This window comes from Canis aureus, chromosome 19 (assembly GCF_053574225.1).
Source record: "Canis aureus isolate CA01 chromosome 19, VMU_Caureus_v.1.0, whole genome shotgun sequence".
NCBI lineage: Eukaryota > Metazoa > Chordata > Mammalia > Carnivora > Canidae > Canis > Canis aureus.
Window position 1 is genome coordinate 46,971,014 of NC_135629.1, and position 26,456 is coordinate 46,997,469.

At 46.2% G+C, this 26,456-nt stretch overlaps 1 protein-coding gene and 1 long non-coding RNA gene across 6 annotated transcripts in view; one reads left to right on the forward strand and one right to left on the reverse strand.

The window, feature by feature from the left end:
- Positions 1-26,456, reverse strand: part of NWD1 (NACHT and WD repeat domain containing 1) — a 65,482-nt gene that overhangs the window by 14,477 nt on the left and 24,549 nt on the right. For all 5 annotated transcript variants that reach the window (XM_077859511.1, XM_077859510.1, XM_077859512.1 and 2 more), the window contains 8 exons: positions 23,597-23,800; positions 22,067-22,226; positions 21,354-21,471; positions 20,519-20,677; positions 15,112-15,309; positions 12,225-12,347; positions 5,712-5,920; positions 1,416-1,688 (listed from right to left, as the gene is read on the reverse strand). In XM_077859511.1, the coding sequence (XP_077715637.1) occupies positions 1,416-1,688; positions 5,712-5,920; positions 12,225-12,347; positions 15,112-15,309; positions 20,519-20,677; positions 21,354-21,471; positions 22,067-22,226; positions 23,597-23,800 (1,444 nt within the window). The remainder of the gene's footprint in view (positions 1-1,415; positions 1,689-5,711; positions 5,921-12,224; positions 12,348-15,111; positions 15,310-20,518; positions 20,678-21,353; positions 21,472-22,066; positions 22,227-23,596; positions 23,801-26,456) is intronic.
- Positions 15,799-21,088, forward strand: LOC144290364 (uncharacterized). Its single transcript, XR_013358063.1, has 3 exons — positions 15,799-15,944; positions 16,490-16,960; positions 17,768-21,088. It is a non-coding gene; the product is annotated as an uncharacterized LOC144290364 (long non-coding RNA).

Consider the following 26,456-nt stretch of genomic DNA (forward strand, 5'->3'; position numbering starts at 1 on the left):
GGATGCCCATCAAGCATTTCCACTGGGTTAAGGGTCCAGGGTCAGGAGCTTGGAGGCAAGACTTTGCCACTTACCAGTTTCTAAGCAAATGCCTTAGCCCTGGGTGCCTTAGTTTCCTCATCTGTTGAATGGGCGATAGGACAGGACCACTGCCCAGGGCCATCGTGGGCTGAGGAGTACCTAGAATGGTCGCCCTTACCCCATACACAATCAGCTCTCTCAATGTGGCAGTTAGTACCATGGCTGTTGATGTTTTTGTCATCAACTCAGGGACCTGCAGAACATTCCAGCACTTGTTTTCTGCCTCCAGAGGGGGGAACTCCGGAGATCTCAGATAAGATCCACACACTGGTTTCTCCCCATTCCCGAGTTGCAGAACTTATTTTGTTCGGACCTAAGAGGATGGTTCATTCCTCATTCCTACAGCTCCAGTTCAGCTACTGATTTTTGAGCATCTGACCTCCACCAGTCTGTGAACCAAAAATTTTATGCTCATAATCTTGGTGAGGGGCACAGATGGGACACATGGGGGGCACCAAGAAAAAAAGAGTCGTTTGCACCAATCCAAGCCATATTTTAAAGAAATATTTGTTTACCTTTATTTAGCAGGGGTGGGACAAAGTGAATTTCCTCATAGGTGTTACTGACTTTTCTTAAAAAAAAAAAAATTAAAAAAACACATTTCTTTGAAAACTTAAAAAAAAAATGGGTGCCTGGGTGGCTCAGTGGTTAAGCCTCTGCCTTTGGCTCAGTTCGGGATCCCAGGGTCCTGATATCGAGTCCTGCAGGGAGCTCCCTGCAGGGAGCCTGCTTCTCCCTCTGCCTGTGTCTCTGTCTCTCTCTGTGTGTTTCTCATGAATAAATAAATAAAATCTTTAAAAAAAACTTAAAAAATTAAACAACAATACTGTATGAGATGGAAAAGAAGAAGAAGAAGCATCCAGAACACACCACGAACATCTCTTCACCTTTCCTGTCATTCTCTGTTTTTCCTAGAAGGGACCATTGTCTGCTTTTCTGAGCATCTGTTTGCATAGACGAGCATTTGCACGACCATCTTTTTTGCACAATCCATCATAGACCCTGTTCTGTAAGTTTGCTTTTTTCACTTCATGTGTCTGGGGCAGTGGTTCTCAAGGGGTGGGGAGGGCAGTTTTGTGCCACCCCCGCCAGCCAAGGCCAGTTGGCAATGCCTAGAGACATTTCTGTCAGGACTGAGTGCCAACAATTAGCGAGTCCCCAGGAGATACCAAAAGATGTTTCCTGAACTGCTATGAGTTGCAAATCCCTAAATTAAAAAAACCAAATGTCACTTATTAAAAGAGCAAAGGTGAAGTGGTTTCTCCCAACTTCTAGGACATCTGAGGGCTTCGGAGCCGAGCAGTGCAGGCATCACATTCAGGAGAAGGGCTTACCAAAGAGATGGAGCCTTTGCTGAACCCAGTCACCATCTTTCCTTGCTTCTGGACCGAGACCCCACAGGTAGGTGTTTCTTCTTTGATGCTGGATAAATGGTGCCTCCCCTGCAGTTTCCCTGTGCCTGAGCTCCACAGACTGACCACGCCGCCCTCAGACACGGTCAGCAGCGTGGCCCGGGAAGCCAGCACCGCTGTGCACATCCAGCAGTCGGAGGCATCTCCCAGGATATGGAAAACCAGCTCTGCAGTTTCCAGATTCCAAGCACTGATCTAATGGAATCATAGAAAGGAAGGGAAATGTCAGCAAGAGAACTAGGTTGCAAGTTTTCCCAGAGTCAAATGCAAAACCCATGCTTTTTCTTCTTTCTATCTTTCTTTTTTTCTAAGATTTTGTTTATTTATTTACTTGACAGAGAGAGAGCAAGAGCACACAACCTGGGGGAGCAGCAGAGGGAGAGGGAGAAGCAGCAGATGCCCTATTGAGCAGGGAGTCTGACTGGGGGCTTGATCCCAGGACCCCAGGATCATGACCTGAGCCGAAGACAGACACTTAACCAACTGAGCCACCCAGGCTCCCCGCAAAATGCATGCTTTTTCATAGTGCATGCATTTTTATTTTCAACACTGCTAGTTCCCAAAAAAGGCAGAGGGGAGAAATATCCTGGATTAAATCCTAGAACAGCAAAAGGACATTTGTGGAAAAATTGATGAAATCCAAATAAAGTCTGAGTTAGGTTGATAGAAATTTTACCCATATTAATGTCTTAGCTGTGACAGATGTACCCTGGTTATGTAAGATGTCAACACGACAGAGACTGGATAGAAGGGCATATGGGAACTCTTTATAACAGCTTTATAACTTTTCCACGAACCTAAAATTTCTCCAAAATAACAATCTTTTAAAAAAGGGGAAAAAGTCAGCCATATCATATGCATTCACAGATACAAATTACTACAAGTAATTGTTGATTACTACAGGTTTCATATTTAACCTCACCAAAAAACGTACCTTTTAAAAATCAACAGTAACCATTAAATAGTAAATATTTGCCCACTAATTCTACTTTTGGGGTTTACTCTAAAGCAATAAGGAGGGGGTGTCTGGGTGGGTGGCATCCATTTTACTTTTATTTGAAAGTACAAAGAACTGGAAGCAACCTATATGTCCAGTAGGAAGGGATCAGTTTAATAAACTATAGTGGGGTCAATGCGAGGACATCTCCTGAAATCACTAAATCTGCTATTTCTGAGGAATGTTTGAGGTTATGGGCAAATAAAAATAGATTTATAAAACTACATAGATAGCATTATATATGGTTTTATCCCCATTTTGTGTTATACATACACACGCAGGCACTGTACATGCACACCGACACATCACATAAAACAAACTCATGTAAATGTTAAGAGTGGTTGTCTTTGGGATTATTTAGTATTATTTCTTCTTCTTTTTTTTAAGATTTATTTATTTTAGAGAGAGAGGGCTAGTGAGTGGGAGGAGAGGCAGAGGAAGAGAATCTCAAGTAGACTCCCTGCTGAACACAGAGCCTGATGTGCAGTGCTCAGTCTCAAGGCCCCAAGACCATGACCTGAGCCAAAACCAAGAGTTGGATGCTCAACCGACTGAGCCACCCAAATGTCCCTTTTCTTTTCTTTTCTTTCTTTCTTTCTTTCTTTCTTTCTTTCTTTCTTTCTTTCTTTTTCTTTCTTTCTTCCTTTTCTTTCTTTCTTTCTTTCTTTCTTTCTTTCTTTCTTTCTTTCTTTCTTTCTTTCTCTTTCTTTCCTTCTTTCTTTCTTTCTTTCGAGACAGAGAGAGGCAGAGACATACACAGAGGGAGACATGGGCTCCCTGTAGGGAGCCCAATGCAGGACTTGATCCCTGGACCTGGGATCATGATGCCCTGGACTGAAGGCAGAGGCCCAACGGCTGAGCCACCCAGGTATCTCTTATTTCTTTACTATGTTTTCCAAACTTCTGCTGGAAAAAAAAAAAAAAAAAAAAGATTTCTTTAACCAGTTTTGAGATCAAGCAATACCTCACTAATATTTAAGCCTGCATAGTCAGTAACACTATAATGCAAGTTGCATGTGATTTTAAATTTTGTATTAGTCACTTTAGATAAAGTAAGAAGAAACAAGTGAAATTGATTTAAATAATGTATTTGGTTTAACCTTATGTCAAATGTCATCATTTCAACATGCAATCAATATAAAATTATTATTGAAACCTTTTACATTATGTCTATGATACTAAGGCTTTGAAATCCAGTGTGTGGGATCCCTGGGTGGCGCTGCGGTTTGGCGCCTGCCTTTGGTGCAGGGCGCGATCCTGGAGACCCAGGATCGAATCCCACGTTGGGCTCCCAGTGCATGGAGCCTGCTTCTCCCTCTGCCTGTGTCTCTGCCTCTCTCTCTCTCTGTGACTATCATAAATAAATAAAAATTAAAAAAAAAAAAAAAGAAATCCAGTGTGTGTTTTGTACTTATGGCACACATCTCAATTCAGAATAGGCACATTTCAAGTGCTCAGTAGCCACATCTGGCTGGTGACTCCCCATATTGGACAGCACAGCTTATAAGCTACCAATATCACTTATGTTAACAGCTGCCAATTATTAATAAAATATAATCATTAATAGTTATTATTTGGCACTTACTATGCACCAAGCACTATCTCAGGTGTTTTAGTCATTATCTCATCAGGTAGATGAAAAACCGAGGCAGGGAGATAAGGTGACATGATCAAGATCACTCAGCTTGCAAAGAAGTCAATTGGGAGTTAGGTACAAATTTTTCCCCATGCCTTTAGTTACTAAGTTTTCACCCACTGTTCTACTGTGTCCCTATTCAACAATTAGATCAGAGGGTCATCATTGACATAAAGGAATAACACAGCAGAATGCATGTTGTTTTCAGATGTATGTGGAACATCTACTGAGAGAGATAATAAAATGAGTCTCAATGCATTTGAAAGAATTAATCATACAAATGAAATTAAGTTAGGGGGAAAAAAGGTAAGCTATCTGGGACCCTTTCAAATATCTGGAAATGAACAGCACACTTCTAAATAGCCCATGGAGTAAAGAGCAAATCAAAGGGAAAATCTGAAAGTATTTTAAACTGAATGTAAATGGTGATGTGAGGTAGCAAGGTTTGTGGGATTCAAGTAAAGCTGTATTCAGAGGGAAATTAATAGCACTAAAATGACCAAATTAAAAAAGATTAGGGGTGCCTGGGTGACTCAGTCAGTTAAGCCTCCAACTCTTTTTTTTAAGCCTCCAACTCTTGATTTTGGCTCAAGTCATGATCTCTTGGGGTGAGATCCAGCCCCATGTTTGGCTACCCACTGAGTGGGAAGTCTGCTCAAAGATTGTCTCTCTCTTCCTTTCCCCTTTCTCTCAAATAAATAAATAAATCTTTAAATAAAGATGTATATAAAACTTTAAAGATTTATTTCTTTATTCTTTTGAGTGTGAGAGAGAGTGAGTGAGCACGTGTGGGGGGAGGGGCAGAGGGAGAGAGAATCTCAAGCAGTTCCCTTGTTGAGCTTGGAGCCCAACAAGGGGCTTGATGTCACAACCTTGAGATCATGACCTGAGCCGAAATCAAGAGTCAGAGACTCAACCTACTGAACCACCCAAGCACCCCAACAAATAAATCTTTTTAAAAAATTAAAAATAGGGATCCCTGGGTGGCGCAGCGGTTTGGCGCCTGCCTTTGGCCCAGGGCGCGATCCTGGAGACCCGGGATCGAATCCCACATCAGGCTCCCGGTGCATGGAGCCTGCTTCTCCCTCTGCCTGTGTCTCTGCCTCTCTCTCTCTCTCTCTGTGACTATCATAAATAAATAAAAATTAAAAAAAAATAAAAAATAAAAAAAATTAAAAATATGAAAGGTCTTAAGTCAGAAAGAACTATCAAGACCATTTAATCCAACTATGAAGTTTGAAACCCCTTTATAGGGGCACCTGGGTGGCTCAGTGGTTAAGGGTCTGCCTTCAGCTCAGGTCGTGATCCTGGGGTCCTTGGATCGAGTCCCACATCAAGCTTCCATCGGGGAGCCTGCTTCTTCCTCTGCCTATATCTCTGCCTCTCTCCCTGTGTCTCTCATGAATAAATAAATAAAATCTTTTGAAAAAGAAAGAAAGAAACCCTTTTATAGCATCACATCAAGTGATTGTGTACCCTTGTTTACACCCACCCCCTATCAGCCCCACCTCATAGAAACACCATATGCTGTCTTGGAATGCTCTGGTCTCAGCTTTCCTTTGCAAATAGGGCAGGTGTTTGTTACCTTTGAGCCAGATGCCAAATACACAACCTTCTTTGCTTCATCCACATGAATACTCCAGATCTCAGGGTCAGTGGGATCTTTTGAGCCTCCATCCCAAATGGTGAATTTCTGCTGGCCAGAGAGTAAGTTCCACAAACGCAGTGTGTGGTCCTTTGAGGCAGAGAGGACGAGTGTCCCCTTGCCAAACACTTTCACAGACCTCACCTCTCCTGCAGTAGACCAGGGTCAGAGAGAATATATTAGCTGAAAACATTTTGACTTTCCAACTACCAAAATGCCTACTGGTTTGGAAATTCTCTGGTCTACCAAAGAAAAGATGATGGATTCAAACATAACCAAATTACAAATTATGGAATGTTGCAAACCTAAATTAAGAGTGCAACAAATGGCTGTGATTAAATCAACTGCCCCCCCCAAAAAAATAAAAATAAATAAATCAACTGCCCAAATGTGAATATGTAATAAACAGAGATCATAAAGACTTATACAAGTACGGCATCCTCTAGGGGGTGTTTAAAATTAATAAATATGTAAAAACAAACAAGGTAAGGTTATAGAGAAGGTTTTACAATCTGGAAAAGATGTTTTCTAAGCAAAACACAAAATTTGGAAGAATAAAGAGGAAAAATCGACCACTTAGATTACATAAAAATGTAAAATTTCAGGAAGATAAAATGTAATTGAATGTCATATGACAGATTAAGAGAAAATATTTATAATATATAAGAGATAAATGGAGGGACACCTGGGTGGCTCAGTGGTTGAGCGTCTGCCTTCAGTTCAGGGCGTGATCCCGGGATCCTGGGATCAGATCCCGCATTGGGCTCCCTATGGGGAGCCTGCTTCTCCCTCTGCCTATGTCTCTGCCTCTCTCTCTGTGTCTCTCATGAATAAGTAAAATTTTTTTAAAAAGGAGACAAATAGACATTTTCCTTAATAAAGAGTTCTTACAAATAAGTAGGAAGATGCAAATAATCTACTCACAAATTGGACAAAGAATATAAACAGGACATTTAAAAAATAGTACAAGTAAAAAAAATAGTGCAAGTAGACAATAAGCGTTAGAAAGTGATGCATAACCTTACTAGTAATCACAAAAATGCAAGATGAAATACCAATATGTCATTATCAGGAAAAATATTGGCAATTTTTTTTAGTGAAAGTGCGCACATGTGCCCATGCAGAAGAGGCAGTGGGGGAAGCAAAGGCAGAGGGAGAGGGAGAATCTTTTTTTTTTTTTTTTGGAGTTCAATTTGCCAACATATAGCATAACACCCAGTGCTCATCCCATCAAATGCCCCTCTCAGTTCCCGTCACCCAGTCACCCCCACCCCCCACCCACCTCCCTTTCCACCACCCCTTTTTCGTTTCCCAGAGTTAGGAGTCTCTCATGTTCTGTCTCCTTCTCTGATATTTCTCACTCATTTTTTTCTGAGAGGGAGAATCTTGAGCAGGCTCCACGCTCAGAGTAAAGCCCTACATGGAGCTTGATCCCATGACCCTGAGATCATGACCTGAGCTGAAATCAAGAGTCAGACATTTAATGTACTGAGACACCCAGGTGCCTCTGGCAAAAATTTTAAAGATTGATCACTGGACTACTGGCAAAGATACAAGAAATAAGTTACTTTCATACTTTGCTGATGGAAGTATAAATTGATATAAATTTGTAAAGGGTATTTTGATAATATTTGTTAAAAGTTAAAATGGGTAGTCTCTTGGTTTTGTTAATATACTATAGTTATGTAAGATGTTGCCATTCTGGGAAAGTGGATAAAGGGTATGAGGGATTTCTCTGCACTATTTTAGCAACTTCTTGTGAGTCTAGAATTATTTCAAAATATAATGCTCAGAAAAAGAGGGGAAAAGAACAAATGTGCATGCAACGTGACTCAGAAATCCCACTTCTAGGAATGTGTCTTGCTGAAATAATGGCGTAAGTGTGTAAAGATATAGGATGTTAGTTGCAGTGTTACCTTATAAAAATAAAATTGCAAACAACCTGTGTATGAAAAGGGAGTTGTCAAATAATACGGTGCATCCTTATAAAGGATGTTATGCAGCCATTAAAATTAATAAGAGATCTACACATAGACACCTAACCATAATAAATTATTACAACTACCAACACTTGCTGAGGGCTTTCTATGTGCCAAGTGTAGTCCTCAGTAGTTTACATAAATTAAACTCCTTTAATCTCATAAAAATTCTATGAGGTACTATTATTATCGTATTGTAGAGATATGGAAACAGAGGCACAGCTGAGTACAGTAATTTATCCAAAACCACATGGTTAATAAGTAGGGGGGCTAGGATCCAGCCCAGAACCCAAGCCTTCAGCCACTGCAAAGTATCGTTATAATATGTTGTAACAAAAACAAGTTACAGCCCAGTGTATAAAATAGCACCATCTGCTTTTGACAAAAACTCAGAGTACTTGAGCCCATACAGAGCTATGTCTGTACAAGCCTGGAAAAAAAATTGCTTATGGATATAACAAACTGTGAGTACTGATCACTTCCACGGAGACTGATGGGTGGGAGAGGGAGTTTTATTTCTTTCTAATTCAAATGACAGTAGGATAGTGGGTAATTTCTTATTTATTGCGATTTGGGTATTTTTCAACCAAAATTTGTATAAATAGTTATGCATTACAAAATATCCCTGTAGGGGATCCCTGGGTGGCTCAGGGGTTTAGTGCCTGCCTGCCTTTGGCTAGGATGCGATCCTGGAGTCCCGGGATCGAGTCCCGTGTCGGGCTCTCGGCATGGAGCCTGCTTCTCCCTCCTCCTGTGTCTCTGCCTCTCTCTCTCTCTCTCTATGTCTATCATAAATAAATAAATAAATAATAAATAAATAAATAAATAAATAAATCTATCTTAAAAAAAAATATCCCTGTATGTGGAACAATATACCACAGTTAAAATGAATTAGAGATGTATACATTACATGGAAAGAGGCAAAATATGTGATGTTAGCTGAAAAACAGTTTATACAAGCAAAAGCTTCTGTGACTATATAAAACCATATATATTTATGTATATCCAAACACCCCCTGGGGGAAGGGACCAGGACAGCATTGTGCTGGTAAATGCTTAACATCTTGCTCTGCAAGGAGGTTGGGGAAAGCCCAGATTTGTGGCATTTGCCAATTTCCTTGGTGTAAATGTTCCTGCCCCTGGTTGATTTCAAGCCACTAACATGTTGTCATTGAACGTGGGGTTGTAAAGAGAAAGGTGTAGCACCCATTTCTACCGTATGGGTATAGTAGCCAAGAGCACAGGGAATTGAGTGTGGTACGATACTTAGAAAGTGCTGAGTTTTGAATATGTATTACCTTGTTTTAATAGGATGGATTTAGCTGCAAGCTTCTATAATTTAATATTTATAATGGCTGCATTTGGGGTGCCGGGGTGGCTCAGTTGCTTGAGCCTCCAATTCCTGATTTTGGCTCAGGTCATGATCTCAGAGTTGTGGGATCAAGCCCTGCATTTGGCTTTGCTCTCAGCACAGAGTCTGCTTGTCCCTCCCTCCCTCCCTCCCTCTCTCTGTCTCTCTGTCTCTCTCTTTCTCAAATAAATAAATAAAATCTTAAAAAAAAAATACTGGCTGTATTTGACAACTGTCTTACCACATTCCCTAAAACTTCACCATCAGCTCTCACAAGCCCGAACAAATGACTTCCAGCTCGCTAGCATGTGATAGGAAACTTTTACTTTCCTTGGTACATATGCTTAAAATAGTCTCTGTTTTGCCAATAAACTGATTACTGAGTTTTCCTAATCACAAAGTTTAATGGCTTTTTAAGAAATGAATCAAGGGGATGCCTGGTGGCTCAGCTGTTGAGCACCCACCTTAGGCTCAGGACTTAATCCCGAGGTCCAGGATCAAGTCCCACATCCGGTTCCTTGCAGGAAGCCTGCTTCTCGCTCTGCCTGTCTCTGCCTCTCTCTGTGTGTGTCCCTCATGAATAAATACATACAATGTTTAAAAAAACGAATCAAGGCCCATTGGTAAATAAACGGGTTCAGGTCTTGAACAGATGGCTCACACACACAAAAATACAAGTGTTGAATAGCCCTATACAAAAATAACCATCTTGATGATAATAAAATGAACAGAATTTATTTGACAGACATTCTATTAGTACCCACCTCACTCCTAGTCCTTGGGGAAAAAAAGAGAATAGGTTAAGAACATCTGATGCTGGCAGCTTTGGGGTTGGGGGGGCGGTTATTCTGTTACATACATACAGCCTGTTTGGAAAGCAGTAAGATGCCACTTCTCAAAACCCATTGAAATGCTCACATCCTTAATTCAAGACTCCTACTCACTGAAAATATTCAACAGAAGGAAAAAATGTTGATGAGCGTAAAAAGATTCGTTGCAGTGTTATCCACAACAACAGACAACTAGAAATAGTCTAAAATAGCAAAAATAAGAAAAAAAGAAATGGAATAAGATAAATCACAAAAAATCATTTAATACATTCTGGAACATAATCTGTTGAGCAGAAAGAAATATTTTGGCTGTATTTCAACATGATAAATATGACATTTGATGGATCATAGCAGCGTGACTCATCCCAGCCTCAAACTGGAAATCGAGTCAATGTCCTTCAATTGATGTGATCAACTGATTAACACACACTGTCCCTCCCACACAATGGACGGGCTCAGCAATGCAGAGGACAAATTATTGTCACATGCAACAGCAAGGATGAGCCTCACACACATCAGGCGGTGTACAAAAAGGTCACATTGTGTGCGATTCCATTTGCACACAACGTCCAGAAAAGGAGAGTTGATAGACTCTGGAGGCACATTGTTGGTTACCATGGGGCTGAGGGTCAGGGTGGAAATGCACTATGAAGTGGGCAGGTAGTACAAAGAGAATGCCTTGGGATGATAGAATGTTCTAGGTGATGATTATGCAATCCAGTAAATCTGAAAATTGTTGCATCCTACATTTAAAACACGTGGAATGGTATGTCAGTCACACCTCAATAAAGTTGTTTTAAAATGATTCAATGGAAACAAAACAACGCTTATGGAAAATGTTGAGAAAAAAATATGGAACAGTGCAAATACTTGGTTCACAATGACACAATATTTTAACACCTTTATTGAGGGGTGCTTTGGTGGCTCCGTCAGTTAAGCATCTGCCTTTGGCTCAGGTCAGGATCCCAGGGTCCTGGGATCGAGGTCCATGTCTGAGCTTCCTGCCTAGTGGAGAGTCTGCTCCTCCCTCTGCCTCCTCCTCTCCCCTCACAGTCTCCCTCTCTTTTTTGCTCTCTCTCTCTCTCTCAAATAAATAAGTAAAATCTTTTAGAAAAAACACCTTTATTGAGATATAATGCACTAGCATAAAATGCACCCTTTCCGTGGACAATGGTACACTTCATCAGTCTTTGTATAGTCATAGAGCTGTGCAACCATCATCACGGTCTAAATTTAGAATATTTTCAAAAGCTGCATTCCCTCCCCTTTCTCTCCTTACCATATAAACCACTTGGAGGTGTGGAATCAGTGACATAATAATTCACAATGTTGTGCAACCATCACCTCTATCTGATTCTGAAACATTCCCATCGCCCCAAAAGGAAACTCCGTCCCCATGAGCAATCCCTTCCCATCCCTACCTCCCCAACTAGTAACCACTAATCTGCTTTGTGTCTCTCTGGATCTGCCTGTTCTGGACATTTTGTATAAATGAATCATACATGATGTGGGCTTTTGTGACTGGCTTCTTTCATCTGATATAATGTCTCAAGCTCCAGCCTCAAGGCTTCCTTGCTGTTCTGTAAACACGCCAGCCTCCTTGCGCCTGTCAGGGCCTTTGTCCTGGCTGTTTCCTACTCCTGGGATGCACTTCTTCTTCCTAGCCCTCTTCCCACCTCTTCGCAACCTTTGTGTCTTGGCTGAATGGTCCCTGCTAGAAGAAATGCCTTACCTAACTGCCCTATGTGGGTCACTTTGGTTACAGTTGCTGATGCCACCACCCTGTTGTCCTCATTACAATCCGTAACTATATTTTGCCTTCCCAAATACTTGAGTCTGACTTGGACTAGGACTAGGGTAAGGCGACTAAGGCACTCATCTCGGGTGCCAAATGTAAGGAGGTGCCAGATTCCCGAGTTTCCCTTTTGCCTCTGGCTCCCATATGGCTTGGCACAGCACTCTCGCTGATCCTCTCTTTAAGACAGCTTGATATTTATTCATGGTGGATTTCCTGCATTAATTTTGATTTTTTTTAAAACATTGCATTGAAATATCACTTATCTCTTTTTAAAGAATATTTTATTGGAGAGAGAGAGTGTGTGCGCATGCGTGGGGGGAGGGGCAGAGGGAGCCGGACAAGCAGACTCCTCGCTGAGCAGGGGGCTCCATCTCAGGATCCTGAGATCACGACCTGAACCGAAGTGAGATGCTCAACCGATTGAGCCACCCAGGCACCCCGTAATATTATTTACCTTGATAACTAGGTTGAGGAGCCCCACTCCCCAAGCCTCACCTGTGTGTCCAGTTAGGATGTGGATCACCTGCTGCTCTTCCATGTCCCACACAGCCATGAGGCCATCCTGGGTGCCAACCACCAGCAGCTTCTCTTCCAGGCTCCAGCCCATGGCAGTGATGCCTGCGGCCACACAGAGACAACAGCAACCACATCAGCTCCCGTGGCTCAGCCATGGGGTCCTCTGATGGGCCTCTACTTCACAGATGGGGAAACTGAGGCACAGATCTGCTCCCTTGTCCAGAGCTCTACACCTGAAAGTGGCAGAGCTAGGATTTTGAAGCCAGCACCGTCGGAGGCCAGATCCAGATCATGGTTATTATGTTTACGTTGCTCTTCGGGACCAAACCACATGGAGATCTTAAGTGTCTGCTAAGTTCGGTGGTTCTCGCTCAGGGGTGATCCTGGTCCTGGGGAATGTCTGGAGCCTGGGGACACTGACACTGGGCAATGTCTGAAGATATTTTTGGTTGTCACAACTGGGACCTGGGGCGCTACTGCCATCTGATGGGTGGAGGCCAGTAGTGCTGCTGACCCCGCCATGGTCCAGAGGGTGCCTCCCCTCAACCCTGCAGAGGGTGACCCCCTCCCAAATGTCAATAATGCATGGCTGAGAAACCCTGCCCTAGATGGACAAGATGCAGAAATGGAATTATATCGACTGAGAATGAGAACTCTGCTTCTGACTTCTCTTTGAGTTCAATGTGTCTGGAAAAATTAAGGCTGGTGCTCCAGAGAAAAAAATATTTGCCAATAATTTGGGCAGACACAGCCCAGGGCTCTCTGCCGGGTCCTGATTGAAACATCGCTGAGGAGAGAGAGGTACCGAGTTATACGGGAGAGAAACACTGGCCCAAGTTGCTGGAGACCAGACTTCCTGAATGCCCTTGGGTGATCCCTTCCCCTGCTCTGTGCCTCAGTTTCTCCAGATGTAAAATGGTCAGGGGAAAGTGTTGAAATTGGAGCCAGTCCAAGTCAGAGAAGCCCAGATTTTGTTCCTACCTCACTGGGATGGGGAGTGAGGACATGGGATTTGTTTTTCTTTTCTTTCTTTTCTTTCTTTTTCTCACGGCATGACCTTGGAAATGTGAACTCAAACTTCTCATTTAAGAAATGACCAAACTGAAGCCTAGAATGGGTAAAAACTTTCTCAGCTTTGACATGACTAGGGCTTGTACGAGAGGAACAGTGGGTCTGAAACACAGAACATCTCCCCACCCGAGGGATGGCAAAACCAAAACTTCGCCCTGACTATAACTTCCTAAGCCTAGGCCACAGGACATGCCACTAATGAGCCACTGCACTACCTGTGATTTGTTCCTGGGAGCCATCCTTTTGTAACAAAGGCCACGGCCCACAGGTGTTAGCGGAGTCCGCACTCATCCAGAGACCAGATTTCCCAGGCTCCCTTGCAGCTGGAGATGGCCAAGTTCTTGCCAATGATACACCCATCACAGAGGTGATAAATTCTGCTTCTAGACCATGCCCCCAAAGGGAAGGGATGGTCCACCTCCCCTTCCCACTTCCCACCAGCTGGAATGCCATGGCATTGGTCAGAGTGGGAACAGCCATTCTGAACCAACAAATGGAAATTTCACATTGAAAATGGTAGCACAACAAGATTGAAAGAGTCTATGTCCCTAATACCTTGGAGACTTGGAGTTTTACCTCTACTTGACCCTGGATGTGAGGGGGAAATGGACTATTTTATTTAAGTCACTGCTATTTTGTCCTTTGTTACAGCATTTGAACCTGTAACCTAATAAATATACAGTCTTACCATTATACTAGATTTGGTCTCAGAACCCTTCTTAACACAACATTCTAGCAGCTGTCCCAAAACCAATGCTGCCATGCATCATACTTAGTCTCTTAGAATTTCTATTTTGGAAGCACTCTGCCTTGGGAATGTAGCTTTCCCTACAAGGCCATGTGGCACAGAAATAGCCCGAGTTGCAATAGCTGACATTTGAACTACAAGTTAGTTGTATATTTTGTGGCTTTATAATTAATGCAAGAGATTATGGGGGGGCAGATGAAAGGATGGGTGAGCGGAGGTAGACTGGGGCATGAGTGGAACTAGATGGCTGGCTGGATAAGTGGGTGAGTGGATGGATGGGTGTGAGATAAGTAGATGGATAAATCAACTGATAGATGGGTGGGCGAGTTGATGAATGGCTGGGTGGAGAGATGGGTGAAAGGGTGAGTGCATGGAAGATGTCCAGAAGAGGGAAATGGAAAGATAAGTACTGTGGATAGGGGGGCGGAAAGAATATAACTAATGGAAGCATGGATGACTGATGGACGGATGGATGATGGATAGATGGGTTGATGGATGGGATGGATGATGGGAGGATGGGTTGATGGATGGGATGGATGATGGGAGGATGGGCAGAAGGGCAGACAGAAAGAAGGAGAAGAAAGGGGGGAGAAAGGGAGGGAGGGAAGGAGAGAGGAAGGAAAATAAAAAATGGAGAGAACGAAGTCCTCCTGTCTCGCTGATGTTCTAGTGTCCCGGGGGGAATCTACAAGTTCCAGCAGCCTCTCGGGAGCCAGTCAGGCATCAATCCTGAGCTTTTGGACTTACTAGCATGAGCCAGTAAGCCACAGGGACTATCTGCAAGATGGACGCTCGATTCTTAGAGGCAGTCAGCATCCCCTTAGTCTGGGCTCATGGGCAGCAGTAGTTACACTACTAATCTACAATCCCTGGGGGACGGAGACAGACGAGTCAGCATGAGGCAGCAAGGGCATGTCCTCAGGGGACCCTGGGGGCCTCCCTACCCACAGAGGGGAGCCCCAGGGAGCACCCCCAGGAAACACCTCTCCTCCTCCGCCTGCAGGCACCAGGAGGCCTGGCAGGTTTTGCCTTGCTGGGGAGACTCACCCTTGTGACAGCCAGTGAGGGTTGCCCGGAGGGGTCCCCCGGGGGGCTGGAGGAACCCCCCGAGAGGTACCAGCACAGGGTGGGGGCACAGCCGGAACCAGCTCTGGGCCTGTTGGCACAGCTGTCCCACCAGCGCTGGATGTGAGGTGGCGAAGAAATGGAGTCTGGCCAGGAGTTCACTGTAGAGGATGCTCCTCTCTGCAACAAAGGGTCAGGGCTGAGGGTCAGGTTAAGGGGAAGGGCACGGCTGACAGCCAGCCACCATCTACTCTGCCTCCTTTTCAAAAACACTTGCCCCCCAAAACAAAAACAAAAACAAAAACACTTGCCTCTACTTCAAGGGCCAGGCCTTTGGCCAGGCCTATTCCTCTGCCTGGAATACTTCCCCCTCCTCCTCCTCTCCCCCTTTCTCATGCTAACTATCTCCTCAATTTAGCTCCCAGGTTACTTTTTAAAAAAGCCTTCAGCAGCCCAGTCCTCCCATCAACCCTCCCCACCCCCCAGGTTGGGCACATCACGGCTACAACTGACGTTTCTTTGTGTGTTGACTCCCCAGCCTGGCCTCCCCTCACTACCCTAAATCCTGTGTCTCCCCCCACCCCCACCCCCGAACAAGGATGACGTCTGTCTTGCTCATGGCATTCTTGGCGCCTAGAACATCACAAACACCCAATAAATTGTCAAGGCTGCTTTTAGGCAACAATGGCCTGCAGAGCAAGGCAAAAGGGCCCACAGCCGCCCCTGAGCTGAAGACAGGCAGGCCCAGCAGGCGACCCACCTCAAAATACCCAGAAGCCCTAGCTGACCAACGGGCTACTGACAACCAGACACAGGTACTAGAAAAGGAAATTTCCATAAGTCCTTGTACCTCCTTACCTCCCCCTCACTTTTAAAAAGATTTTATTTGAGAGAGAAAGTGAATGAGAGAGCATGAGGGGGTGGGGAGGGGGGCAGAGGGAGAGGGAGAAGCAGGATCCCCACTGAGCAAGGACACCCCCTCCCCATGTGATGTGGGGCTGGATCTCAGGACCCCAGAGGAAGGCAGGCAGTCCTGACAGAGCCACCCAGGCACCCCCACCCACTGCCTCGGGGCGGACACCTGCCCAGAGCAACCTTGCGGTGTATTCAGAAACTTCTATCTCCTTTGTTCTGCTTAGGATGAATTCTTTCACTGCCCCTGGGGCTGGAGCCTCCAGCTTCCACCAGATTATCACTCCGCATTTGCCTCCCCCCCCCCATCTGTAGAGGCACCACAGGGCCCCGTGTCCATCAGATAAACAACAATCACTCCCCCAGCACACCACGGCTGTGCATGAATGTCCCGAGGTAATCTAACAGCCTGTGTAGCTTCAAACAACAGAAATCAATTCTCTCACAGTTCAAAGTCTGAAAGTGCAAAGTCTGAAGTCGAGGTGTCAGCAGAACTTTGTCCCCTCCAGAGGCTCGAGGGGAGGATCCTTCCTGGCCTCTTCCAGCTTCTCAGGACCCCAGGCTGCCTTGGCTTGTGGCCCCCATCCTGCCAGTCTCTGCCTTGGTCTTCGCATGGCCTTCTCCGTGAGCCTCTGGGTCTTCTTTTCTCTTTCAAATCTCCCTCTGTTTCTCTTTTATTTGTGTGTGTGTGTGTGTGTGTGTGTGTGTGTGTGTGTGTGTGTGTGTTTTGTTTCTCTTTTATAAGGACACCTAAGATTGCATTTAGAACCCACCTGGACCATCCAGGATAAACTCTCCATCTCAAGTTCCTCCATTTAATCACATCATTTGCCGTGTAAGACAAGAGTCACAAGTCCTAGGGATCAGGAAGTGAATGAATCTTTGGAGGGGGCAGTGTTTTCTGCCTACCACAACAGAGGTATGTATCATCATTATTATGCCAAGGTCATAAAGGGGGAAGTGGAGGCTCAGAGAGGTTAAGCAACTTGTACAAAGTCACATAGCCATAAGAGGCAGGAATCTGACCCCAAGAGTTTTATTCCAACCTTGAGTGAAGACCAGGGATGCTGAAGGCAAGCAGTTCATTTTCTCTGCTGTCTTGTCCTGACTGTGGGGCTTGGGGCATATTGCCCTGTGCCTTGGTTTGCTGGTGGGTAAAATGAGGTAAGCTCAGGACCAGAGGCAAGAGGACCACTCACCATGGATGCAACATTTAAGGTGGCACGACCAAACTCAACCACCCAGATAAATACTATTTTAATGCAACATTTTAAAAAACAGAAATGAATGCCCTCCCCCAACCCATGATGAACAAAATATTGGCTTTTAATATAAAAATAAGGTCAGAAACAGTACCACATCGAATTATCCTGGAGCCCTGAGGCACTAGGAGAAATGAGGTGGGCTTGGAGAAGCAGGCTCAAAGTCCTGGAATGTGCTGGAGCTCAAGGTTGGGTAGCTGTGCCCTCTGGTGGCGACATTCATCCCTACACCTGCTCAGGCCGGGCAAGCCAAAGATTGTCAATCAAGGATTGTTGAGAACATGCTGTGATTCCAGCTCTTAAATCTTCCCTCAAACTGGGCAATTGTTCCCCAGGCTGTTTTTGTAAATCACTCCCTGTGAGGTTTACAACTGTTGAACGTGAATGCACAAGAAAGGTCAGACTGATGGTGGGCACCAGCATCTTCCACTTGGGACATGCTTTAGTTTAATCTTATTTCACAGATGATAGAAGCTGAGGCTCCATGCAGAAGTGACTTGTCCAAGAAAAAATCAAAGGAAGAAGGAAACAAACAAACAAACAAACGACAACAACAAAAGAAATGGGTCCTCCAAGGCCATTCACATCAACAGTATTGATGCTATCATGTAATAGAAACAGGACCCTTGGATGCACCATGGGGGCAGGCTCTGCATGAATTGACTTGTATATCTTTCCTCAAAGCTCTAGGTAGGAAGGTTGACTAGCATCCCCATTTTGCAGATGGAAAGATTGAGGACATCAAGGTAGAGGGTGGGATGGGGAGCATAAGGAACTTGCAAGGTCACACCACCAGTAAGTGGCAAAGCCCAGATTTGAACTGACACTGAGTGGAGCTCAGATCTGTGTTCTTGGCCAGGACTGGTCTATGTGGTAGGGTCGGCAATTTGGTAGGGAGCAAGTGTATGATGCCCCTACCCTCACAGAGCTCAAGTCCAGTGGGGCCCACAGGTGACACAAAAGAAAATTGGCAGAAATAATAATTAAGAGCTAAGACAGATGGAAAAAGGGTACAGGGCTGGAGAATGCAGGGATTGGGCATCCATGGGGTGTCCAGGTTTAGTGGTAGCTGGACAGGCTTCTCCCGAAGAAGCATTTGGTTAAGCTCCAAGGGAGCCCTAGAAGGCATATAGGGACTTAAACATCTTTATAAAACTCCTTATAATTCCCTCAAATGAAAACCAGGTGGGAATTGTATAATAAAAACCAATATGGGGGCACCTGGGTGGCTCAATCGTTTAAGCATCTGCTTTTGGCTCAGTCATGATTTTGGGGTCCTGGGATCAAGCCCCAAGTGGGGGATCCCTACTCAGTGGGAATCTGCTTCTCCCTCTCTATCTGCCCCCACCCAGGCTTGTGCTCTCTCTCCCTCTCTCTCTCTCCAATAAATAAAAAACCCATCCTGGCCACCTCATACTCATTAGGATAACTATATACTTTTTTAAAAATCAGAAAATTGGGACGCCTGGGTGGCTCCTTGGTTAAGTGTCGGACTTTTGGTTTCAGCTCAAGTTGTGATCTCATGGTCATGAGATCGAGCCCCGAATGGGGTTCCACACTCAATGTGGAGTCTGCTTGAGATTCTTTCTCTGCTCCTACCCCAGCTCTCTCTCGTTTTCTCTCCCTCAAATAAGCATGATTTACAAAATCTTTTTAAAAATCAGAAAATTAAAAGTATTGGTGAGGTTGTAGAGAAATTGGAACCCTTGTGCTCTGCTTATGGGAATGTGAAATGGTGCAGCCACTGTGGAACACGGTACAGTGATTCCTCAAAAAAAAAAAAATAAATAAAATAAAATAAAATAAACATAGAATTAGCATTTGATCCAGCAATTGCATTTCTGGGTGTGTACGCCAAAGAATCGAAAGCAAGGTCTTGAAAAGATATTTGTGTACTCGTGTTCACAGCAGCATGACTCACAACAGGCAAAAGTAGAAACAGCCCAAGTGTCCATCAAGGGATGAATGGATAAACAAAATGTGGTCCATCCATACAATGCAACGCTATTTGGCCTTACAAATAAGGGAAATACAACACGGATGAACCTTGAGGACATCATGGTGAGTGAAAGAAGCCAGTCTTTCTGGCTTCTTTCAGAAGGACAGAAGGACAAATACTCTATGATTCCACTTATAGGAGGTCCCTACAGTGGTCAGATTCACAAAGAAAGAGAGTAGGATGGTGGGCACCAGAGCCTAGGGAAGGGGGTGGTGAGCTGGTGTTTCATGGGGACAGTCTTGGTTTGGGAAGATGGAAGAGTTCTGGGAATAGACAGTGGTGATATTTGCACAACACTGCGCCATGTGCTTCAGGCCACCAAGCTGTACACTTAAAAAAGGTTACAATGGTAAGTTTTATATTCTGTGTACTTTTCCACAATTAAAAAACAAAGATAAGGGCAGCTCGAGTGGCTCAGCGGTTTAGCACCGCCTTCCGTCCACGGTGTGATCCTGGCGACCCGGGATCGGGTCCCGCGTCGGGCTCCCTGCATGGCGCCTGCTTCTCCCTCTGCCTGTGTCTCTGCCTCTCCCTCTCTCTCTCATTCTCTCTCTCTCTGAATAAATAAATAAATAAATCTTAAAAAACAAAACAAAAACAAAAACAAAGATAAAACGGACCAAAAAAACACCATCCTAGGCAGAACATTAGAGATTTTTCACGCTCTAGGACAGAGGGTGGGCCAAACCTAGCCCAATGGCTTACCCCAGGAGCTCAGGATGCTTTTTATAGATCAATATTTGCAATCCATGGGATGGCAGGACACACCGACTTTGAACACCAATGAAGCAAAATGCTTTCCCCCACAGCAAGAAGCCCCCTTTCTTTCTCCTGAGTAGACTTGTGTTACAAAAAGTCACATTCAATTATGGCAATTGTATTTTGAATGTTATCAATAAAACAAATTGTGGGAACGTGTTTTCTCTCTTATTATCTTAAGTACTAACACAATTTCCTCAATTTTTGCCTGAGATTTTTCCTCTCTGGCCCTTTCTGGAAAAAGGTGCCAGGCCAGGGAAGGGGGTGGATACTGCTTTGGTAGTTTTCATTCCAAAGCTCTTCCAGGTTCAATTCAAAATTCTGGAAACCCTACACGTGTAGACAGGAAAGGTGTGCGGGTTAATGAGAATCCAGTTGGGGGTTCAGCGAGGAGAATGGACTTCTAGAAGTCAGTGCAGAGTGAAACCCACCCCCTCCGCCATCCAGGCCAACTCACCCATGCCTCGGAGCTCCAGGGCCGGGCGGCACAGCTGGAGGGCGTCCCGGACCAGGCCGACCTCGGGACAGTCCAGGTGAGGGCCATACAGGTCAAAGTCCTCCAACAGCCCCTCGATGCCCCCAGAGACGCCCCGGCAGGAAATCCAGTTCATGCTGCCTGTGGGGGGAAGAGACATTGTGGGGGCACATGCCTCCCTCTAGTTCATACTGGGAGGCGGGTCCTCACACTTCTCTGTTTCTCTGGGGGTTCTCAGCCTCGGCACTGAGTGTGTTTGGGGCCGTGCACTGTAGGATGCGGAGTGGCACCCCTGACCTCCATCCACCAGATGCCAGTAGCACCTCCCCAGTCATGATCATCAAAAATATGAACATTGCCAAGAGTCCCTTGGGGGAGAGTCACCCCTGGTTGAGAATCACAGAGATGAACAGATGGACAGATAGATAGACGAGTAGAAAGATGGATGGATAAATGGATGGGTACATAGGTGATGACAGATGGTTAGACATAAAGATGAAAGATGATGGAAATGATAGAGAGACAGACAGGGACTCCGTCTAAGACCACATTTCTCACCTCTGCACTATCAACTAGCACTAGATGCCAGTAGCACCCCCTCCCTCAGCTGTGACATCCAAAATGTCCCCAGACATTGCCAAGTGTCCCCTGCTGGTGTGTGGGGGGTGAACACAGGATGATCCCTGGTGAGAACCACTGTCTTAAGAGGAGCCAAGGATTCTGACTTTTGCCCTTTATCCTTCCCAAGCTCCGGAGGCAGGAGCATAGCAGAAGGTTGAGACCACTCACCGTCCCTGGAAATGGGTGCAACCCTTACCCAGAACCTCCTGCTTCAGCTCTTCAAAGCGGCCTGAGTGGACCAGGTGATGGGGCAACTCCTTCAGCTTCCGCAGATTTGCAACTGTGTCTGAGAACCACAGGGGCTGAGGCGCCACCTGCGGAGGAGGAGGAAGGGGCTGGCAGCCAGGCCGCGGTGACACAAGCTCATCCATTCATTCCACAAACATGAGCCGCGCAGCCATGCACAGGTGAGACTGGACGGGACGGGGACACAATTCCAGGCAGAGACACCTCACAACTTACTACAGGCAGGGTGGAGGCGGAGGGAGGAGCTGGGGTCATCGGAGCTGGGTCTCAGAGTTTAGGTAAGAGTCTGTCTGGTGAACCATATCGGAAAACGATATTCAGGGCAAGGGAAGAGCGTGTGCAAAGGCCCGGGGGTGGGAGATGTCAGGAGTTCAGGAAGGTTCTGGTACGCTCCTGAATGTTGTGATTCTTTCTGTCCCTTCTGGAATGTTGGGGGTGGGGGGGCATATTCCTCATCTGCTGCTCCCTGTCCACCCCCATCATGCTGAGGCTAAGGGAACATTCTGCTTTCAGTGGAAAGAGAAGGGAAGAAAGTCAGGAGGGCATTCTGGGTGGAAAAGAAGGAAGGAGCGGGGGTGGTCCTCTCTGGGCAGCCTTGGCCTTGTCTGCACAGCAGGGTGGAGCCTGTAGGTAGAGGGCAGGGGTCCCAGACAGACACCTCACCTTGCGGTCCAGGTTCAGGGGCTTCCCCACGAGTGGCAGGGTGATGAGTTTCTTTGTGCCCTGGCTCCAGGCCCCTGAGAAGAAGTCAGCCAAGACTCCGTGCCTCTTGGCTCTCTCGGGCCCGGACAGGTAGCGCTCTTGGATCACCTCAGTCAGCTGCCTGCAGAGAGGGGACAGGGAGGGCAGCCCCAGTGGCGCAGCAGTTTAGTGCCGCCTGCAGCCTGGGGTGTGATCCTGGAGACCCGGGGTTGAGTCCCATGTCGGGCTCCCTGCATGGAGCCTGCTTCTCCCTCTGCCTGTGTCTCTGCCTCTCTCTCTCTCTCTCTCTCTCTCTCTCTGAATAAATAAATAAAATCTTTAAAGAAAAATAAGGGGACATCGGCTTGTGGACATTTGTGCTCCCAAATGCAGGTCCCTCCTAAGCCACCTGTCGGATGCTTGCTGGCTTGCTGATCACCTGTCCTACTTGTTACCTAACATTAATCTATAAATTGGCCCATCTTTCTTTTTTCCCCTTAAATATGTTTACTTTCAAAAGGAACATTTGGGTTCTTCAATAAGTTAAATCTAAAATAAGGTACTGGGATCCCTGGGTGGCGCAGCGGTTTGGCGCCTGCCTTTGGCCCGGGGCGTGGTCCTGGAGACCCCGGGATCGAATCCCACGTCGGGCTCCCGGTGCGTGGAGCCTGCTTCTCCCTCTGCCTGTGTGTCTGCCTCTCTCTCTCTCTGTGTGACTATCATAAATAAATAAATAAAAATTAAAAAAATAAAATAAATAAAATAAGGTACTGTAGGACCTGGCAACTCCACTCCTGGGTAAGACCCAAAAGAATTTTAAAAAACCGAACAGAACAAAAACAGTTGTTCAAACAAACACTTGGGCTCCCGTGTTCATGGCACCAGTGACCACAATCTCGAGAAAGGACCCAAGCGTCCGTCAATGGTTAAAAAGATGAACAAAATGTGGTCCATCCATGCCATGGGGTATTACTCAGCCATGAAAAGGAACAAAGCCCTGATTCATGCTGCAACACAGATGACACTTGCAACTTTATGCTGAGAAAAGCAGCCAGATGCGAAAGGCCACATGTTGTGTGGTTCTATGTATGTGAAACTTCCAGAAGAGGCAAATCCACAGAGACAGAGAGTGCATTAGTAGGTGCCAGGGGCTGGGGGCAGAGAGGTGGGGGGATGTGGAGTGACTGCTGACAGGGACCAGGTGCCCCATTGGGGGATGGAATTGCTCTGGAATGATTTAGAGGTGATGATCACACAATATTGTGCATGCACAAATGTTACTGAATTGGACCCTTTAAATTGATGAGTTTTATGTCATGTGAATTTATCCTCATTTTGAAAAACAAGTTCGTTGTGTCAGAGTCAGTGGTGTGGAAGCCCTTGAATGCCGTGCTAAGTGTACTTGTTCCTCTGGGAACGGGGATAAAGGAAGGATCTGGAACAAGGAGGAGCCTGATGGGTGAGCCCTCGCTCTCGGACACCCAGACAGCATTACCACCCTGCTGGACCCACCTGTGGGCGATGGCCAGGAGCGTGAAGCCGTCCACCGGCCGCCGGGCCAAGCAGTGGCCGAGATCCCGACGGAGCCTCACCCACAGCAACGGGGGGAAGCGCAACAGCTCCTTGCTGGGCGGGGTCCAGTCCTGGTACACCGCCTCCAGGACCTCGTCGTCCAAGGACAGGACGTCCTTCAGCTCTGCCTCTGAGAGCCCATGCCTGCGGGGAGGAGAGACGGACACTGGAACATACTGTGACTCCTGCGGTCGGGGGTGCAGACACCCAGGGAGGGAGAGACATGGCCAGCTGCACAGCATCCCGCCCGTCACCGAGGTGTCCACCCGAGGGTCGGCATTTGGACGGTACCCAGCAGGTGCCCATGCCCCATTACAGCCGTGCCCATCCTGTAGAACCTTCCTGATCTTTCCTTCTGCACACACACCCACAGAGCCATGAACCAGCCTCTCCCCAGCCTCACAAGAGTCAGGCAGCATGGGAAGGGAGACAGGAGGTAATTTAGAAAAATAATGCACAAACCAACTGTGCCCACCCTGGCCTCACTCATGGTTTCCAGGCCCCAGAAAGGACAGAGCGAGAGAACCGAAGTGGCTGTAAAGCAGATGAGCGATGAAGTTTCATTGCTGGACCGCAGTGGACTTCCTAATACCTGAGAGCATCAGACTGGAAAAATCAATTTTGCCTGCACATTTCAGCTGGGATGGACGGCAGCCAGAGCCCCCTTCAGAGCAACGGGAAGAGGGAGGCTGCCTTCTGTGTGTGACCTGCGTGTGTGTGTGTGTGTGTGTTTAACTCCCCAAGTGGATCGAAAGCTTCATTTTGATCAGAACAACTGCCATATATAGAGAACACCTGCTCACTTAGTGTACAACACAGTGGGTGTCCTCTGGGGCCTCTTCTGTGAGATCGATCACCTTGGACCATCCCTGCTGTAATATCATCGGGGCTCATCTTCCACACTTGTCCTAGTGGGGTAGCCACGCCATCTCCCCAACCTGATTTTCTCCTTTAGACAGTTTTCTCCAAGCCAGGATTCCTGGGAGCCCCACCTTGGGGGTCCACTTGTCAGCATCCCTGTGTGGCCCTGTGCCTCCTCAGAAACCCCCTCCTTCAGGATAGAAGCTTCTTTCTCACTCTTTGATGCACCCTCAGTGCAAATCAAGCTTGGATCCTCTCCTTTCAGACTCAGGTTTGATGGCTCATCCCACCTGATCAGGACAGAACAACTGGGCAGGCTCAAAGAGTGGTTATCGAGGAAGCTGCAGCCCCATAATTCCCTGGCATCGTGTATTTATACAGGGCCCTCTCGGAGAGGGGGCAGGCCAGTCAGTCCATCCATTCTCAGAGAAGCAGACACCACGTCCTGGGCAGTCAATGGCTCATCAATAAGCTATGAGCACGTTTGTTAACCATTATTCATAGAGTGTTGTCTCTGTGCAAGGCACCTTGCTGACTCCTACGGGGCAGAGAGCTAGGGGGAAGCTTGTCTTCTCATGCACAGAGCTGGGAGGAAATAACAGAAAAAGAGAAGAAAGAAATTGGATAACACCAATTACCAGGGAGAAGATAACCCATGTCACGTGATAAAGAGTGACAAGGTTGGAGGGGGCAGGAGAGGTGGGTTAGAGCAGGTGGGTCCCTCTGAGAAGATGCCACCAGATCTGGGATTGGGTGGGAGGGAAGGGGTCTGCACGAGATTGAGGGCCAGGGTGCTCCAGGCATGGGGTGGAAGGCAGCCAGGACCAGTCAGCCTTGGTAAGGAGGCTGGATCCGATTCTCAAAGTGATGGGAAGTCACTGGAAGGGTTAATCAGGGCAGGACCTGAATCTGATTCATAATTTTAAAATCTTACTCCAGGGACACCTGGGTGGCTCAGTGGTTGAGCATTTGCCTTCGGCTCAGATCATGATCCTGGGGTTCTGGGATCGAGTCCTGCATTGGGCTCCCCGTGGGGAACCTGCTTCTCCCTCTGCCTATGTCTCTGCCTCTTTCTGTGTCTCTCATGAATAAATAAATAAAATCTTAAAAAAAATAAAATCTTACCCCAGACAGGCTATTCAAACCACAACTTGTACACGCACGTTCAGAGCAGCATTATTCGCAGTAACCGGAAGTGAGAACCGTCCAAATGTCCAGGTATGGACGAGCGGATAAACAAACTGTGGTTGCTATTGTCTGAGTATGTGTCTCCCCCTAATCCATACGTTGACATCCTAATCCCCAAGGTGATGGTATTCGGAGGTGGGCCTTTGGGAGGCAGTTAGGTCATGAAGGTGGAGCCCCATGAGTGGGGTTAGTACCGCAGAGAACTCCCGTACCCCTTCTGTCACAGCAAAAAGATGGCCATTTAGGAACAAGGGAGAGAGCTCTTACCAGACACTGCATCTGCTAGGACCTTCACCTTGAACTCCCCAGCCTTCCAGAACGTAAGAAATAAATTGTTTATAAGCTACCCACTCTATGGTGTTTTTGTTATAGCAGCTCAAATGGACTAAGGCAGTGGTGTGTCTATACAATGGAATATTCTTCGGCCATATGAAGAAACAAAGTACTGACGCACTCTACACAGATACAGGAAACAGTACGCTAAGTGAAGGAAATGCGTCACAGAAGACCACGTATTGCATGATTCCATGTGCTTGGAATGTTCTGAGCAGGATCCAGAAAGCCACAAGGTAGATTAATGGTTGCCGGGTGTTCACTGTGCTTCCCTGCAGAAGCCGGGAAGGCGTAAGGAGTAAGGAGTGCTCCTCCCAGCGTGACTCAGCCTCACACTGCTGACATGTGGAGTCGGATCGCTCTTTGTAGTGGGGACTGTTCTGTGCATTGGAGGACTTTTAGCAGCACCCTCTATAAA